Source organism: Bombina bombina, chromosome 1 (assembly GCF_027579735.1).
Source record: "Bombina bombina isolate aBomBom1 chromosome 1, aBomBom1.pri, whole genome shotgun sequence".
NCBI classification, from domain to species: domain Eukaryota; kingdom Metazoa; phylum Chordata; class Amphibia; order Anura; family Bombinatoridae; genus Bombina; species Bombina bombina.
The window spans coordinates 892,711,400-892,730,915 of NC_069499.1; the positions used below are offsets into that span (position 1 = coordinate 892,711,400).

General features: G+C 39.9%; 1 protein-coding gene across 2 annotated transcripts in view; it reads right to left on the reverse strand.

Moving 5' to 3' along the window:
- Positions 1 to 19,516, reverse strand: part of LPCAT2 (lysophosphatidylcholine acyltransferase 2) — a 272,374-nt gene that overhangs the window by 46,232 nt on the left and 206,626 nt on the right. For both annotated transcript variants that reach the window (XM_053699568.1, XM_053699567.1), the window contains exon 12: positions 9,818 to 9,971. In XM_053699568.1, the coding sequence (XP_053555543.1) occupies positions 9,818 to 9,971 (154 nt within the window). The remainder of the gene's footprint in view (positions 1 to 9,817; positions 9,972 to 19,516) is intronic.

A 19,516-nucleotide genomic window follows, 5' to 3' on the forward strand; every position in this document is an offset into this window, starting at 1 on the left:
CGGCAGAAGTAAACTTTTAATGAGCATGGGTATTACAGGTTGAAAGTAAATTATTTGTGTGCAAACGAAAGCCAACGCACACTTACTTCAGATATTGTGACCGCAATTCTTTCTCCCCTTAGACTTCAATGGAGAGCGCAACTTAAAGAAAAACACCTATTGCGTTAGACCTACAGTGAGCAATAAATATTTTACATTTCTATATTCTTCACATAAAATTTTCTTTTTATTTATAAATATTTATTATATACAGTATATCTGATGTTTTTGTAAAATATATATCTATACATATATACATATATATATATATATATATATATATATATATATATATATATATATATATATATATATATATATATATATATGAATATACACAGGTATAGGTATGTTATGAACACTGGAATGTAAAATATTTACAATAAAAACCAAAATTCACATTAATAGTCAATAAAACAAATTTCAATTTTCTTCTGTTATGTGTGATCAGTCCACGGGTCATCATTACTTCTGGGATATTATCTGCTCCCCTACAGGAAGTGCAAGAGGATTCACCCAGCAGAGTTGCTATATAGCTCCTCCCCTCTACGTCACCTCCAGTCATTCTCTTGCACCCAAAGACTAGATAGGAGGTGTGAGAGGACTATGGTGATTATACTTAGTTTTTAGAACTTCAATCAAAAGTTTGTTATTTTACAATAGCACCGGAGTGTGTTATTACCTCTCTGGCAGAGTTTGAAGAAGAATCTACCAGAGTTTTTCTTATGATTTTAACCGGAGTAGTTAAGATCATATTGCTGTTTCTCGGCCATCTGAGGGAGGTAAAAACTTCAGATCAGGGGACAGCGGGCAGTTGAATCTGCATTGAGGTATGTAGCAGTTTTTATTTTCTGAATGGAATTGATGAAAAAATCCTGCCATACCGTTATAATGAACATGTATGTATGCTTTACACTTTAGTATTCTGGGGATGGTATTACACCGGAATTACTCTGTAAAAGTACATTAAACCTTTTATTAGGTATTTTTCATGTTAAACGTTTTTGCTGGAATGTAGAATCGTTTGCATTAATGAGGTACTGAGTGAATAAATATTTGGGCATTATTTTTCCACTTGGCAGTTTGCTTGTGTTAATTATGACAGTTTCGTTTCTCTCTCACTGCTGTGTGTGAGAGGGAGGGGCCGTTTTTGGCGCTCTTTGCTACGCATCAAAAATTTCCAGTCAGTTTTTCTGCATGATCCGGTTCATCTCTAACTGAACTCAGGGGTCTTCAAACTTCTTTGAAGGGAGGTAGATTCTCTCAGCAGAGCTGTGAGACTTATATAGTGACTGTGATTTAAAACGTTGCTCTGTAATTTTTATGTTTAAAATTTAATTAGTGTTATTTTACTAATGGGAACAAACCTTTGCTAAAAAGTTGTGTTGTTTGTTAAGAGTGATGCTATAACTGTTTTTCAGTTCATTATTTAAACTGTCATTTAATCGTTTAGTGCTTCTTGAGGCACAGTACGTTTTTATTAAATAAAATTGTAACCGAGTTGCATGTTTATTGCTAGTGTGTTAAACATGTCTGATTCAGAGGAAGATACCTGTGTCATTTGTTCCAATGCCAAGGTGGAGCCCAATAGAAATTTATGTACTAACTGTATTGATGCTACTTTAAATAAAAGCCAATCTGTACAAATTGAACAAATTTCACCAAACAGCGAGGAGAGAGTTATGCCGACTAACTCGCCTCACGTGTCAGTACCTGCATCTCCCGCCCGGGAGGTGCGTGATATTATGGCGCCTAGTACATCTGGGCAGCCATTACAGATAACATTACAAGATATGGCTACTGTTATGACTGAAGTTTTGGCTAAATTACCAGAACTAAGAGGCAAGCGTGATCACTCTGGGGTGAGAACAGAGTGCGCTGATAATTCTAGGGCCATGTCTGATACTGCGTCACAGCTTGCAGAGCATGAGGACGGAGAGCTTCATTCTGTAGGTGACGGTTCTGATCCAAACAGATTGGATTCAGATATTTCAAATTTTAAATTTAAATTGGAAAACCTCCGTGTATTACTAGGGGAGGTCTTAGCAGCTCTCAACGATTGTAACACTGTTGCAATACCAGAGAAAATGTGTAGGTTGGATAAATACTTTGCGGTACCGGCGAGTACTGACGTTTTTCCTATACCTAAGAGATTAACTGAAATTGTTACTAAGGAGTGGGATAGACCCGGTGTGCCGTTCTCACCCCCTCCAATATTTAGAAAGATGTTTCCAATAGACGCCACCACACGGGACTTATGGCAGACGGTCCCTAAGGTGGAGGGAGCAGTTTCTACTTTAGCTAAGCGTACCACTATCCCGGTGGAGGATAGCTGTGCTTTTTCAGATCCTATGGATAAAAAATTAGAGGGTTACCTTAAGAAAATGTTTGTTCAACAAGGTTTTATATTACAACCCCTTGCATGCATCGCGCCGATCACGGCTGCGGCTGCATTTTGGATTGAGTCTCTGGAAGAGAACCTTAGTTCAGCTACGCTGGACGACATTACGGACAGGCTTAGAGTCCTTAAACTAGCTAATTCATTCATTTCGGAGGCCGTAGTACATTTAACCAAACTTACGGCTAAGAATTCAGGATTCGCCATTCAGGCACGTAGGGCGCTGTGGCTAAAATCCTGGTCGGCTGATGTAACTTCTAAGTCCAAATTACTTAATATACCTTTCAAGGGGCAAACTTTATTTGGGCCCGGTTTGAAAGAAATTATTGCTGACATTACAGGAGGTAAGGGCCACGCTCTACCTCAAGACAAAGCCAAAGCTAAGGCTAGACAGTCTAATTTTCGTCCCTTTCGGAATTTCAAAGCAGGAGCAGCGCCAACTTCCACTGCACCAAAACAGGGAGGAGCTGTTGCTCGTTACAGACAAGGCTGGAAGCCTAACCAGTCCTGAAACAAGGGCAAGCAGGCCAGTAAACCTGCTGCTGCCCCAAAGACAGCATGAACCGAGGGCCCCCGATCCGGGACCGGATCTAGTGGGGGGCAGACTCTCTCTCTTCGCCCAGGCTTGGGCAAGAGATGTCCAGGATCCCTGGGCGCTAGAGATCATATCTCAGGGATACCTTCTAGACTTCAAATTCTCTCCCCCAAGAGGGAGATTTCATCTGTCAAGGTTGTCAACAAACCAAATAAAGAAGGACGCGTTTCTACGCTGTGTACAAGATCTATTATTAATGGGAGTGATCCATCCGGTTCCGCGGTCGGAACAAGGACAAGGGTTTTACTCAAACCTGTTTGTGGTTCCCAAAAAAGAGGGAACTTTCAGGCCAATCTTGGATTTAAAGATCCTAAACAAATTCCTAAGAGTTCCATCGTTCAAAATGGAAACTATTCGGACAATCTTACCCATGATCCAAGAGGGTCAGTACATGACCACAGTGGATTTAAAGGATGCTTACCTTCACATACCGATTCACAAAGATCATTACCGGTATCTAAGGTTTGCCTTCTTAAACAGGCATTACCAGTTTGTAGCTCTTCCATTCGGATTGGCTACGGCTCCAAGAATCTTTACAAAGGTTCTGGGTGCCCTTCTGGCGGTACTAAGACCGCGAGGAATTTCGGTAGCTCCGTACCTAGACGTCATTCTGATACAAGCTTCAAGCTTTCAAACTGCCAAGTCTCATACAGAGTTAGTTCTGGCATTTCTAAGGTCGCATGGATGGAAAGTGAACGAAAAGAAGAGTTCTCTCTTTCCTCTCACAAGAGTTCCATTCTTGGGGACTCTTATAGATTCTGTAGAAATGAAGATTTATCTGACAGAAGACAGATTAACAAAGCTTCTAAATGCATGCCGTGTCCTTCATTCCATTCAACTCCCGTCAGTAGCTCAATGCATGGAGGTGATCGGCTTAATGGTAGCAGCAATGGACATAGTTCCCTTTGCACGCCTACATCTCAGACCGCTGCAATTGTGCATGCTGAGTCAGTGGAATGGGGATTACTCAGATCAAGAGACCAGAAACTCTCTTCTATGGTGGCTTTCTCGGCCACATCTGTCCAGGGGGATGCCGTTCAGCAGGCCGGACTGGACAATTGTAACAACAGACGCCAGCCTTCTAGGTTGGGGCGCTGTCTGGAATTCTCTGAAGGCTCAGGGACAATGGAGTCAGGAGGAAAGTCTCCTGCCAATAAACATTCTGGAATTGAGAGCAGTTCTCAATGCCCTTCTAGCTTGGCCCCAGTTAAAGACTCGGGGGTTCATCAGGTTTCAGTCGGACAACATCACGACTGTAGCTTACATCAACCATCAAGGAGGGACAAGAAGCTCCCTAGCAATGATAGAAGTATCAAAGATAATTCGCTGGGCAGAGTCTCACTCTTGCCACCTGTCAGCAATCCACATCCCGGGAGTGGAGAACTGGGAGGCGGATTTCTTGAGTCGCCAGACTCTTCATCCGGGGGAGTGGGAACTTCATCCGGAGGTCTTTGCCCAAATACTTCGACGTTGGGGCAAACCAGAGATAGATCTCATGGCGTCTCGCCAGAACGCCAAACTTCCTCGCTACGGATCCAGATCCAGGGATCCGGGAGCGGTTCTGATAGATGCTTTGACAGCTCCTTGGAACTTCAGGATGGCTTATGTGTTTCCACCCTTCCCACTGCTTCCTCGATTGATTGCCAAAATCAAACAGGAGAGAGCATCAGTGATTCTAATAGCGCCTGCATGGCCGCGCAGGACTTGGTATGCAGATCTAGTGGACATGTCATCCTGTCCGCCTTGGTCTCTACCTCTAAGACAGGACCTTCTGATTCAGGGTCCATTCAAACATCAAAGTCTAACTTCTCTGAAGCTGACTGCTTGGAAATTGAACGCTTGATTTTATCGAAACGTGGTTTTTCTGAGTCGGTTATTGATACCCTGATACAGGCTAGGAAGCCTGTTACCAGAAAGATTTACCATAAAATATGGCGTAAATACCTATACTGGTGTGAATCCAAAGATTACTCCTGGAGTAAGGTTAGGATTCCTAGGATATTGTCTTTTCTACAAGAAGGTTTAGAAAAGGGTTTATCGGCTAGCTCATTAAAGGGACAGATCTCAACTCTGTCCATCTTGTTACACAGGCGTCTGTCAGAAAATTCAGACATCCAGGCCTTTTGTCAGGCTTTAGCTAGGATCAAGCCTGTGTTTAAAACTGTTGCTCCGCCATGGAGTTTAAACTTAGTTCTTAACGTTTTACAGGGTGTTCCGTTTGAACCCCTTCATTCCATTGATATAAAATTGTTATCTTGGAAAGTTCTATTTTTAATGGCTATTTCCTCGGCTCGAAGAGTCTCTGAGTTATCAGCCCTACTTTGTGATTCTCCTTATCTGATCTTTCACTCAGACAAGGTAGTTCTGCGTACTAAACCTGGGTTCTTACCTAAGGTTGTCTCTAACAGGAATATCAATCAAGAGATTGTTGTTCCATCCTTGTGTCCAAATCCTTCTTCAAAGAAGGAACGTCTTCTACACAATCTGGATGTAGTTCGTGCCCTCAAGTTCTACTTGCAGGCAACTAAAGATTTTCGCCAAACTTCTTCCCTGTTTGTCGTTTATTCTGGACAGAGGAGAGGTCAAAAAGCTTCTGCTACCTCTCTCTCTTTTTGGCTTCGTAGCATAATACGTTTAGCCTATGAGACTGCTGGACAGCAGCCTCCTGAAAGAATTACAGCTCATTCCACTAGAGCTGTGGCTTCCACTTGGGCCTTTAAGAATGAGGCCTCTGTTGAACAGATTTGCAAGGCTGCAACTTGGTCTTCGCTTCATACTTTTTCCAAATTTTACAAATTTGACACTTTTGCTTCTTCGGAGGCTATTTTTGGGAGAAAGGTTCTTCAGGCAGTGGTTCCTTCTGTATAATGAGCCTGCCTATCCCTCCCGTCATCCGTGTACTTTTGCTTTGGTATTGGTATCCCAGAAGTAATGATGACCCGTGGACTGATCACACATAACAGAAGAAAACATAATTTATGCTTACCTGATAAATTCCTTTCTTCTGTTGTGTGATCAGTCCACGGCCCGCCCTGTTTTTTAAGGCAGGTACATATTTTTTAAATTATAATTCAGTCACCACTACACCCTTGGTTTCTCCTTTCTCGTTGGTCTTTGGTCGAATGACTGGAGGTGACGTAGAGGGGAGGAGCTATATAGCAACTCTGCTGGGTGAATCCTCTTGCACTTCCTGTAGGGGAGCAGATAATATCCCAGAAGTAATGATGACCCGTGGACTGATCACACAACAGAAGAAAGGAATTTATCAGGTAAGCATAAATTATGTTTTTTCTGGTATTTGAGTGCAAAGGGCTCCAAAAGTATATGTACATATGTATATACCGTATATGTATTCATGTGTATATATGTATGTATATACAGTCATGTTAAAAAGTAAGTACACCCTCTTTGTATTCTATGGTTTTACGTATCAGGACATAATAAAAATCATCTGGTCCTTAGCAGGTCTTAAAATTAGGTAAATACAACCTCAGATGAACAACAACAAATTACATATTACACTGTGTCATGATTTATTTAACAAAAATAAAACCAAAATGGAGAAGCCATGTGTGAAAAACTAAGTACACATTATGATTCAATAGCTCGTAGAGCCACCTTTAGCAGCAATAACTTGAAGTAATCGTTTTCTGTATGACTCTATCAGTCTCTCACATCATTGTGGAGTAATTTTCGGCCCACTCGTCTTTACAACGTTGCTTCAGTTCATTGAGGTTTGCAGGCATTAGTTTATGCACAGCTCTCTTAAAGGGACAGTAAACCTTAAAAATAATGTTATATAATTCTGCACATAGTGCAGAATTATATAACATTATATTAGCCAAACTTTATAAAACCTAATGTACCCTTTTAATTTTTTTTTAAAAAAACGCTGTTTTACAGACCCGCTCTCTGTAACAGAGAGAGGGTCTGTAAAAGAGCGTTTTTTTAAAAAAAACTAAAAGGGTACATTAGGTTTTATAAAGTTTGGCTAATATAATGTTATATAATTCTGAACTATGTGCAGAATTATATAATATTATTTTGAAGGTTTACTGACACTTTAAGGTCCCATCACAGCATTTCAATCGGGTTGAGGTCTGGACTTTGACTGGGCCGTTGCAACACATTGAGTCTTTTCTTTTTCATTCATTATGTTGTAGATTTGCTGGTGTGCTTTTGATCATTGTCCTGTTGCATGACTCAATTTCGGCCACGCTTTAGCTGTCGGACAGTTGGCCTCATATTTGACTCTAGAATACTTTGGTATACAAAGGAGTTCATGGTCGACTGAATGACTGCAACAACCCCAGGTCCTATGGCTGCAGAACAAGCCCAAATCATCACCCCTCCACCCTCATTAACGGTTGTTATGAGGTCTTGTGGTTATTTCAGATGCAACTTTGCAAACCCAAGCCGTGCTGCCATGTTCTTTTTAGAGAGAGGAGGCTTTCTCCTGACAACCCTTCCATACAAACCATACTTGTTCAGTCTTTTTCTAATTGTACGGTCATGAACTTTAACATTTAACTGAGGCCTGAAGAGTCTGAGATGTAACTCTTGTTTTTTTTTTTGCAATTTCTCTGAGCATTGCACGGTCTGAACTTGGAATGAATTTGCTAAGATGTCTACTCCTGGGAAGATTGTCAACTGTCTTGAATGATTTTCACTTGTGAATAATCTTTCTCACTGTAGAATGATGGACTTTAAATTGTTTGGAAATGGCCTTATAAACCTTCCCAGATTAATGGGCAACAATAATTGCTTCTCTAAGATCATTGCTGATGTCTTTCCTCCTTCACATTGTGTTAACACAAACCTGAATGCTCCAGCAAAACTTTGGCTTTTATAGAGGTGGTCACACTTGTGGATGATTAATTAATCAAGACATTTGATTATCAGCACCTGGCTGCTACTTAGCCTCTTAATTCCTATGGAAGCAGTAAGGGGTTTTCACACATGGCTTCTTCATTTGGCTTTATTTTTTGTTAAAATAATCATGACACAGTGTAATATGTCACGTGTTGTTGATTTGAGGTTGTATTTACCTAATTTTAAGACCTGCTAAGGACCAGACTATTTTTATTATCTCCTGAAGCGTAAAACCATAGAATTCAAAGAGGGTGTATTTTCTTTTTCACATGACTGTACATATATACACATTAATACATATGTATATATACAGTATATATATATATATATATATATATATATATATATGCACATATGTATGTGTGTGTATATATATATATATATATATATATATATACATACATACATATACACATGTAGACATGTATATGTATGTGTGAGTGTATATATATATATATATATATATATATATATACAGTATATATATATATATATACACAGTACATATATATATATAACAGCCCTTTCCATTCAAACAAGCTTGCGCTTGTGTGGTTGCGTTTACTTTCAACTTGTAATATAAGCACAAATTAACGCAATATTGTGCCCACGCTAACAATGGCGTGCCACTTGTAATCTAACCCTTAGTTCTGTGCTGCCAATGTGAAAATACATCAGCTGAGCATTTCAGCCCTTATGCTTACTTAAAATTCTCTAACAGACTGAACTAACTTCATAAATGCTTAAATCTGTAAAGTGAAATGTGCTTTAAAATAGGTTTCAGCTGTGTCATAAGCCACTAGGTTGTAGTCCTGGTAGGGGGACAATTAGCCTTTTATATTCCCAAGGCTGATAAATTCAGTAACATTGAGATGGGCCATAACACCTATTTCTTTATTAGCTGCCACGATCAGTTAAGGGGGCACACCTTGCAATAGATTAACATATCAGCCAAGTATGAACGTATTAAGGACAGATTAGCACCTTGTTTGCTGCGATTGTTTTTCAATGGCCAAACTCCCTGCATCACTTGCCATACTTGAAGGTTGTGTTTTCTTTCAGCCTTTAATACTCGCGCAAGTTAATGAAGGTGCAATATTTTAATTGCATGTGCTAACATTAGAGTACCACTTGTTACATCTAGCCCTACATGTTTAACTCCCGCAAAGAGATTAAACACACAGTTAAAGTATCACTTTGAAGCCAAAGAGACCTGCTGGTCCTGAGCGAAAAGGCAAAGGCAGTCCCCCGTCTGCTTTGTACGACTACTACTGCTAACTCGGTCAGCATCAGTTTCCGCTCTGTACTAGCAGTACTCTGCAGCTCCCAAACAATGTGTTTAATCTATTGGCGGTTACAACGTTGCTAGTGTTAAAATAACTTACAGGTGTTTTTTCCTGTTATATTGTTTTCTACTTTGTCAGTTTTTCTTATGGCTGAAAAACAAAATGTGAAAAAAATCAGCTGAGCTGTCACTTTGTGAATTCGGATTGGTTGGAATTCATGCAACAATCTTTATCCTGGCTAAGCAGGAAACAGTAGACCGTGCAGTTGCTACCAGCTGAAAATCCTATACCACCTAATCATTTAGATGGTTAAAATAAAACTAACAATCTAGCAAACAATTTGATAAATTAAAAATTATTTATTCCAATGATTATATTCTTTTCAAATGAATGTTATAATTGTTAGTTTCACCCCACTGAAACTAACAGAATGGATGAAGCATACTGTATAATGCATTACATTGTAGCTCTATTTGGTAACTAATGAGTTTATCCTTCTGCCCTACAAACCTGTCTCTAATATCTTGGCTCTTGATTTCATTAATTGAATCAACAGTCAGTGATGCCCTCTAGTGGAAAATAATGGCATTAACAGAGAATAATTTTGGCTCTGCAATATATACATACTCTGTCAAACAAAGCAAACAGCTCCCGGAGGATATCCGACATTGGCAGCTGCAAGTGCTTGGCAAATTCTTCAATTCCGATTCTGCCACCTTTAGCTGATCCAGCGATAGACGCAAAAACCTCCAGCTGCTTTCGGACATTGTCCCACTTCAAACTAAAATGAAACAGTATTCAACAAGGGACACATTAGATTAATGGTAAAGTGATATTTTACAGGGACTTTTTTTTATATTTTGCCTATGAAGATGCGCTGTAACAAGTGTCCTTCTAATACCGTGCACTGCGGCCGCCCACTACAAAATTCATATTTTTTTTGTGAGCTAATGGTGTGAACTGTTCTCCATTCAGCGCTCTAGCCATACGGTACTTTTTTGTAGCTATAGCGCTGATTGGAAAGCAGGTCAAACCGTTAATACACAAAAAATATAAGTGTTGAAGTGGGCAGCAGGAGCGCAGGGTATTAGAAGGGCACGGCTAGATTAAAAAGTAAGTTACAGCACATCTCATTAGATGCATAACACTGTACTGGTAGTGTGAAAAATAAATGTTCCTGTGATGTATAAACCAACCCTATAAACCACTGGGTGATAAACGTCTTGTGAATTTTACCTTAAACTAAAATAGGTTTTACGTAAAGGGAAATGAAACCCATTTTTTTCTTTCATGAATAAGATACAGCATGCTTTAAATCACTTTCCAATTTATTTCTATTAACTAATTTGTTTTGTTATCTTTGTATCCTTTGTTAAAAAGTATACCTACAGTATCTCACAAAAGTGAGTACACCCCTCACATTTTTGTAAATATTTTATTATATCTTTTCATGTGACAACACTGAAGAAATGACACTTTGCTACAATGTAAAGTAGTGAGTGTACAGCCTGTATAACAGTGTAAATTTGCTGTCCCTTAAAAATAACTCAATACATAGCCATTAATGTCTAAACCGTTGGCTACATTCGAATGTGATATTCGAATTTGAAATAGTATTTCTAGTCCACTAGCTCCTAGTAATGCATTACTGCTCCTTTAACAAAGGATACCAAGAGAATCACGCAAATGAGATAATAGAAGTAAACTGGAAAGTTGTTTAAAATTGTATGATCTATCTGAATTGAGAAAGAGAAAAAATTGGGTGTCATATCCATTTAACCTTTTTCATGCAAACAAAAATATAATTAACATGCGTAACTGCTACTCTATCATATGCACATTAGAATCAATTTGAGTACAATGTCCCTTTAACTCTTGCACTGCACCCCCATTAGGGATGGGCGAATGTTTCTAAAAATTCAAAATTTTAAACCAATTTTAATAAATTCGTTCGTTCGAATTTCGAATGTCTATATAACATTCTAACATTCGTTTTCCAATTTTTCACTAAAATTCGAAAATATTTGTTCGACTAATAGAATGTTTAGCTATGTATTCATTCAATTTCGAAATGTAATATTCGAATGTCACATTTGAATTCAAATCTAAGATTCAAATTCGAAATAGTATTTCTAGTCTACAATTGTGTTTTATAAATGTAATATTCGAATTCGAATGTGGCATTCAAAAACTGTAAATAACATTCGCTAATAGATTTTTTAAGAATATTCCTTCTTATCAACATTCTATTATGTAAATTGAATTTCTACAATAACATTTGTTCTAACATTCGAATTCCAATATAAAAATATTCGCCCATCCCTAACCCCAATCATTAAAATTGGATGCTCATATGAGAAGTTGCCTTTAAATAAAATAGTTTGGGGAACTAAGTAAATAAAGTTACAGCAGTAGCGGACCTACTCAACAGAGGGACCCCCAAAAATAACTCAGTAGTAACCAAAAGTAAGAATTGTGGCTCTGTATAATGACTTTAAGGATAGCTAGGTATAGATAGATAGATAGATAGATAGATAGATAGATATATAGATAGATAGATTCACCTGAAACCCGCACTAATAAAAAATTTCCTCCCTGCATTAGGATTGTACACATTCTGCAAACGTCTTTTGTATAGACTGGCTTTCAGATTTGAAATTCCATAAATCTCATACTCCACCTAGTGGTGGTTAACAATATTTTATTTAAAAAACAAAGAAAATATATAAGTTTTTTGGATTGAAATGAAGTAATAAATACAAATTAATATTGCGTAATACTATGAGCTATTCTATTCATAAATAATTATATATAATATACACATCATATTGGCCTACAAAAAGACTGACAAGTCATAATCCCTGTTTAGACCTTTAGGGACCATTGTCTCAAATTTGTGTATTCACCATGTTTCTCTTTGCTTTAATGTTTTTTCCCTATCAGAACCATTTCTAGGTGCACTTATATGGTCTATAATCTGCCATCTCATTTGGCTTACAGTGTTGCACCTCCCCAATAAAATGGCTAGACACTGGCGCTTCTGTGTTCCCACAGCGTATATTTGAGCGTTGTTGGCTCATCCTATCCCTAGCTTTGTGGGTCATTTCCCCTATGTACACCAGCAAACAGGGACACTTAATCATATAAATGACATGAGTTGTTTCGCAAGTATAGTACCCACTGATTTTATATTGTTTCCCATTATGTGGGTGGTGTAAAAACATGGGTATGAACCAGTGTTTTTGTACTCATTTATGTTTGTTTTGAACTATGGATAGGTCCCACATCAGATCTCACTAGATGGTCACGTAAGTATTTTACTCTTCTAAAAAGAAGAAGAGAAGAGTAAAAAACGTACGTGGCCATCTAGTGAGATCTGATGTGGGACCTAGCCATAGTACAAAACAACATACATGAGTACAAACAACACTGGTTCATACCCATGTTTGAATTGCATGAGTTGCAGCTCAATTATAAGAGGGAAGTTTTTCCACCACCCACATAATGGGAAACAATATAAAATCAATGTGTACTATACTTGCGAAACAACTCATGTCATTTATTTGATAAAGTGTCCCTGTTCCCTGGTGTACATAGGGGAAACGACCCGTAAAGCCAGGGATAGGATGAGTTGTTTCAATTTTCATATAGCAGAATATGTTCTATTTATACTTAAAAATATATTTATATACCTATATATATTTATATATATTCACAGATATTTATAGGAATATCTATTTAAATATACTTAGAACATGTGAAGAACATTGGAATGTGAAATATGTATAGTACATACACAGTATAACAATTTATGAAATATGAACATTGTATAAATATGCTTTTAGGTACTTGACTGCAAAGGTCTCCAATGCATGTATTTATATTTATATATATATATATATATATATATATATATATATATATATATATATATATATATATATGTGTGTGTGTGTGTGTATGTCTGTAAATACATATGTACACACATATATATATATATATATATAAATACATATGTACACACACATATATATATATATATATATATATATATATAAATACATATGTACACACACACATATATATATATATATATATATAAATACATATGTACACACACACATATATATATATATATATATATATATATAAATACTGTTACGGTACCAACAGTGTACCAAGGGTTAATACCAGATGAACAATGTCCTGCATAGGGAATCAGCAATTCACAACCCAGCCAGTTTCCCTGCAAACATGAGACCAAGCTCCACATTTCAGGTTTAAAAAAGAATAACTACTTTATTTGAAGGCAGCACACAGATTTATACACCCTGGCTTCAGGTTACAGAGGGCATTGGTTTAACAGTAAAGCAAACATATGAACAATGCATCAAACCTCTAACAATTGTCTATTCACAGGTAAAACAGATTAACATATTAAGTTAATTAACTAGGGAAGAACGTTTACTCAGACAATCTGATGTTGGGCAGTCTAGTTAACATAATCACACAAGGACACAATCAGTTTACCCAGACAGACTCCTGAGACACAATCAGATCTGAAACATACATAGAATACATCTTATTACAGAATATAGGAACAGTTCTTATTAGCTATAAAGTCTTTTATGCCCACTTGGCTTATAGAGTCACAATTGCTCCCAAAAGGTGCACTTACACCCTGTACCCATCCTGTATTTATGGATACAGGGTGACATAGACATAAGACAGAGTTATGAAAGTACATGGGGTGTCCAGCATATAAAATTCCATATTTTCATGCAGTCTCTGGGTATCCTTAAGCCCATGTACCTCCAGCCCAAAGAATGTTCCATAACAGGCCCTCCAATGTACAGTGGCGAGATTGGTTTCGTCACATCTCTCCCCTTTTCCAAACAGACTAACAGGGTATCTGACCTCCTGCCGGTCAGTGCCCTGGTTAGTCCAGCAACCCACCCATAAAACACAATTAGTAGTACAGCCCACCCACAATAAATGGTTACTACACCTGAGTACGGGGAAAACTTGTCCATGTCCAGGTGCCTCACCACAGCTGTGTGGGGGACTGGTACGCTGAATTGGTGGATTGCGAGGTGGGCAGAGACCAGCTGTACTCTGCCCGGGTGCCAGCACTACCATGGAAGTAGCCTGGTGGGAGCCTGGTTGCTGGAGGGGGAGACCGACTGTCTCCCCTTTGGATACATAGCTGTGCTGCTGGAGGGGGAGACCAATCGTCTCCCCTTTGGCTAAACAGCCGTGTTGCTGGGGGACAGGACCATCAAACTCCTCTCCCTCTGGTTTGTCATGCTCGGCTGTCCAGGGTATGTACTGTGCCATATACCACCAGAGCGCCTGGTAGGCATGTCAGTTTGCTGGGACAATCCATCTGTATTCCCGTTATGAGAGAGAATTCCTGTCCATACAAACAAGGGTTCAAATTCCTCAGTGCCCAGACCAGGACCAAACAGTCCTTCAAAATCACATCAGCTTCTTTACGAGTTTTCTGTACCTGCTCTTTATAGGTATCCACAATCCCTTCATACTGACATAGGGTGCCCTTGAGTTGCAGCACCTCACTATGAGCCAGCGTCAGCTTCTCCTCCAGTGTCACTAAGTTTTTCTTTAATGTTTCATGTTCCACTCTCAAGCTGGTGTTTTCTGCAGTCTGTCGGTGCAGCTTGTCTAGCAGAGATTCCTGTTCTAAACGTGCTTTTTCCTCTGCGCTCCTCTTCTCCTTCATCAGCGCATTGTAACGGGACCTCCACATATCAATAGCGGATAGAGATTTACTGAGCTCAGCGTCCTGGGGCTTAGCAGCAGGTGGGTCAGTCTCTGCTGCACGGATCTGGGCACGGGTAGTCACAGAGTTAACATCAGCGGGACCCATAGGAGCGTAGGCAGAAACAAGGGGGGCCAAGTCATTTCCAAGAAGAACATCAGCAGGTAAGTCCTTCTTGACCCCCACATTCACAGGTCTAGCGCCCACTCCCCAATCCAAATGTACCCTGGCAACAGGTAGGCTGAACACATCGCCCCCTGCTACCCTCACAGCCACAGTGTCTCCAGTGTACTGTTTCTCAGACACCAAGTTCTTTTGAAGCAAGGTCATGGTAGCACCAGTATCCCGTAGACCACTGACCTTCTTCCCATTCACTTTAACCAGTTGCCGGTTATTCCGGTGGGCAGCTTGCACAAGGTCTGCCTCATGTAGGATGCTCCAGCATTCTTGCGCCTCTACGTAGCGGGCCGCAGGCTGAGGATTACGTGGGATTCCGCCGGCGGGTCTTCTCCAGGACTGCGCTTGGTTCGCTGCGTTTAGGGGACACTCTGGTCTTTTGTGCCCTAGTTGCTTACATCTAAAGCACCGAATAGGTTGTGAGTAGCACCGCAGGGCTCTCTGAGGGTAGTTTGTGGCCGGAGGCCGTGTGGTATAGTGGTGCGCCGGGGTTTGGTAACTGGCAGCTGCTGGGGTGACTGGGGGTCTGTACTCCACTCTAGCAGGGGGCTTAGTGGTAGCAGTGTCCAGTTTGCGGGCATCCGTATACTCATCTGCCAAGCAAGCCGCTTCCTGCAGGGTGGAGGGTTTACGGTCCCGAACCCACTCTCGAACTCCTGCGGGTAATTTGTCAAAGCAATGTTCCAACAGGAATAGCTGCAGCACCTCTTCCCCAGATATGGCTTGGCACCCCGCTATCCAGTGAGCTGCTGTGCGGTGCACCTTACATGCCCACTCAAGGTAGGAATCTCCAGCTAATTTAACAGTGTCTCTGAACCGCCTCCTGTATGCCTCCGGTGTAACCGCATACCTGGAGAGCAGAGCCTCTTTTACAGTATTATAATCCCTGACTTCCTCATCTGGAATGGCCCGAAAAGCCTCTCTGGCCCGGCCGGATAATTTTCCAGATAATATCGTGACCCAGTCCTCTGCGGGTACCTTGTGTAGTGCACATTGCCTCTCAAAATCCGCAAGGTACCCATCAATCTCTCCTTCTGTTTCCAGGAAGTTTTTAAAAGCTGCAAAATGTACTTTTCTCTTTTCCATCTTAGTCAGTATTGTAATAATCCCCCTCTTCCTGAGGTTACTGGCTTGTGTAGTTGCTCTTCTGGGCGATAAGGTTCATTCCGTCGCTGCCACCAATGTTACGGTACCAACAGTGTACCAAGGGTTAATACCAGATGAACAATGTCCTGCATAGGGAATCAGCAATTCACAACCCAGCCAGTTTCCCTGCAAACATGAGACCAAGCTCCACATTTCAGGTTTAAAAAAGAATAACTACTTTATTTGAAGGCAGCACACAGATTTATACACCCTGGCTTCAGGTTACAGAGGGCATTGGTTTAACAGTAAAGCAAACATATGAACAATGCATCAAACCTCTAACAATTGTCTATTCACAGGTAAAACAGATTAACATATTAAGTTAATTAACTAGGGAAGAACGTTTACTCAGACAATCTGATGTTGGGCAGTCTAGTTAACATAATCACACAAGGACACAATCAGTTTACCCAGACAGACTCCTGAGACACAATCAGATCTGAAACATACATAGAATACATCTTATTACAGAATATAGGAACAGTTCTTATTAGCTATAAAGTCTTTTATGCCCACTTGGCTTATAGAGTCACAATTGCTCCCAAAAGGTGCACTTACACCCTGTACCCATCCTGTATTTATGGATACAGGGTGACATAGACATAAGACAGAGTTATGAAAGTACATGGGGTGTCCAGCATATAAAATTCCATATTTTCATGCAGTCTCTGGGTATCCTTAAGCCCATGTACCTCCAGCCCAAAGAATGTTCCATAACAGGCCCTCCAATGTACAGTGGCGAGATTGGTTTCGTCACAAATACATATGTACACACACACATATACATATTTAGACATGTGTATGTATCTTTATGTTAAAGCACTTTGCAGGCCTTTTTGTTTCTAACTTCATATCTTTCAGCGCTTATAACCTTTTATTACAATATTATTTTGTAATCATTTTTATCAGACGGTGTTATTATGAGTGTTACTAATACTGTTAAAAGTATTTTTTATGTATTTTGTCCAACTTTTTTGTCACAGTTAACCAGAGTTCTGAAGTCTCGCTAACCCGACATGCGTTAAATTCAATTGTGCTCAAGCAAACACATTTACTTTCAACTCATAATACGCACGCTAAACCCATTTATCGCATGCGCGCAAGTTAGCATGCCACTCGTAATCTAGCCCTAAATGTTCAGAGTATTGCTTCCAAACAGGCGCATTTATAGTTTACTGTCTGTGTTGTGAATTCCCCATGTAAAGTCAAAGGGCTAGATTACAAGTGAGACATTATCTCAAAGGGACAGGAAACCCCAACATTTTCTTGCATGATTTGGATAGAACATACAATTTTTAACAACGTTCTAATTAAGTTCTTTTATCAAATTTGTTTTATTCTCTTGTTATCTTTTGCTGAAGGAACAGCATTGCACAACTGGCAGGAAGCTGAACACATCTTAGCCAATCACAAGAGACAAATGTGTGCAGGCACCAATCAGCTTGCTCTCACTAGTGTAAGATATGTGCGTATTCATTTTCAACAAGATATACCAGAACGAAGCACATTTGAAAATAGAAGTGAATTTAAAAGTGTCTTAAAATTACATGCTCTATATGACTCAGGCAAGTTTAATTTTCACTTTCCTATCCCTTTAACGTTCACCGGTAAAGAGGCAAATTCATCTATTTACCAGCAAATGTTAAATAACCAGCAATCACAGTGTCTGGTTAATGCTACCATGAGCTCACTTTTATACAGTGCTAGAAATCATTAACCAGAGGTCAGACTCAATGACCCAAGTTGCCCCAATTGCCCCCAAAATAAAGAGAACTGTAGAGTAACATTAATTTAAAATATGAGCATCTATAGTTTAAAAAAAAAACTGCACAAAACAGTTATAAAGGTTTAAAGTGAGGGGATGTGGGGTTTGAAAAAAAACCAACAAAAAACGGCACCTAAAGTGCCTTTACATAGAGGTCAATGGGGGACTGTGTTTTCACTATAAATATATATGTATATGCTTATATACATATTTATTTATGTGTTAATATGTGTATATACACATATAAACACATAAATAACATAAATTATGCTTACCTAATAATTTCATTTTCTTCAGTGGGAAAGAGTGCACAGCCACATTCATTACTTTTGGGAAATAAGAACCTGGCCACCAGGAGGAGGCAAAGACACACCAGCCAAAGGCTTAAATACTCCTCCCACTTCCCCTATCCCCCAGTCATTCTGCCGAGGAACAAGGAACAGTGGAAGAAATATCAAGGTGAAAGGGTGCCAGAAGATGAAAAACAACACCTCAAAAAGGGCAGGGGGGTTGTGGACTCTTTTCCACGGAAGAAAATGAAATTATCAGGTAAGCATAATTTATGTTTTTCTTCCTAATGGGAAAGAGTCCCCAGCCGCATTTATTACTTGTGGGAAATCTATACCCAAGCCAAAGAGTACACTGAATTGCAAGACGGGAGGGTAAGAGGCAGTCCAACGAAGGCACCAACCTAACACACATCCCATCTCTCAGGGGCAAACAACCCAGCCACATCACCTTAGAGCAACTAGGGGGCCCCGACTAACAATTCCCAGAGGGAAAGAACAATTTAGGACAGAAGAAACAAAACCAGGTCTCACAGAAGACCACCAAGATCCGCTCGATAGGCTCAAAAAGCCTAGACATATGCCCGAATAAAAGGAGCATCACAGAAGAAACAAGTGAAGGACCGCAAGAGAAAACAGAAGAATCCCAAGACCCAGCAGACACAAAGCCAGCTAAACAGATGTGGCAAGCGTCAACCACAGAAGATGAGGCTAAAAAGGGGAAAATCCCCTACCCCAGCTAACCAGCTGAAGACTAAGTCCAATGCTCCAGACCACAAGAGACTGAGAGCGCCCTGTAAACAAAAGAAAAATTCTGCAGCCAGAAAATATTCAAAAAAGATGACCTAGGCAGTGGTGCGAGAAGAGGGGATGTAGCACCCACCAGGAAAGAGACAAAACTCTCAACCTTGCGCACCAAGACTGCGCAGACAGGCACTAGACCACAACAGGATCCAATCCCCACAGATGGTTCAGAGAACACCTCATCCGGGACCCCAAGAAGCCTAAAAGGCAAGGAAGGAGCAGGAAGCCCAATAAGATTGCACACGTGCAGGAGACTAAGTTGTTCAGGGAACGGAATCCCACTCCCACTGCAAAAAAGGAGGGAGGTAGCAACAAGCCACACTGTAGAAAAATTGTGACCAGAAACACGGGGAACCCTCCCAGACAAC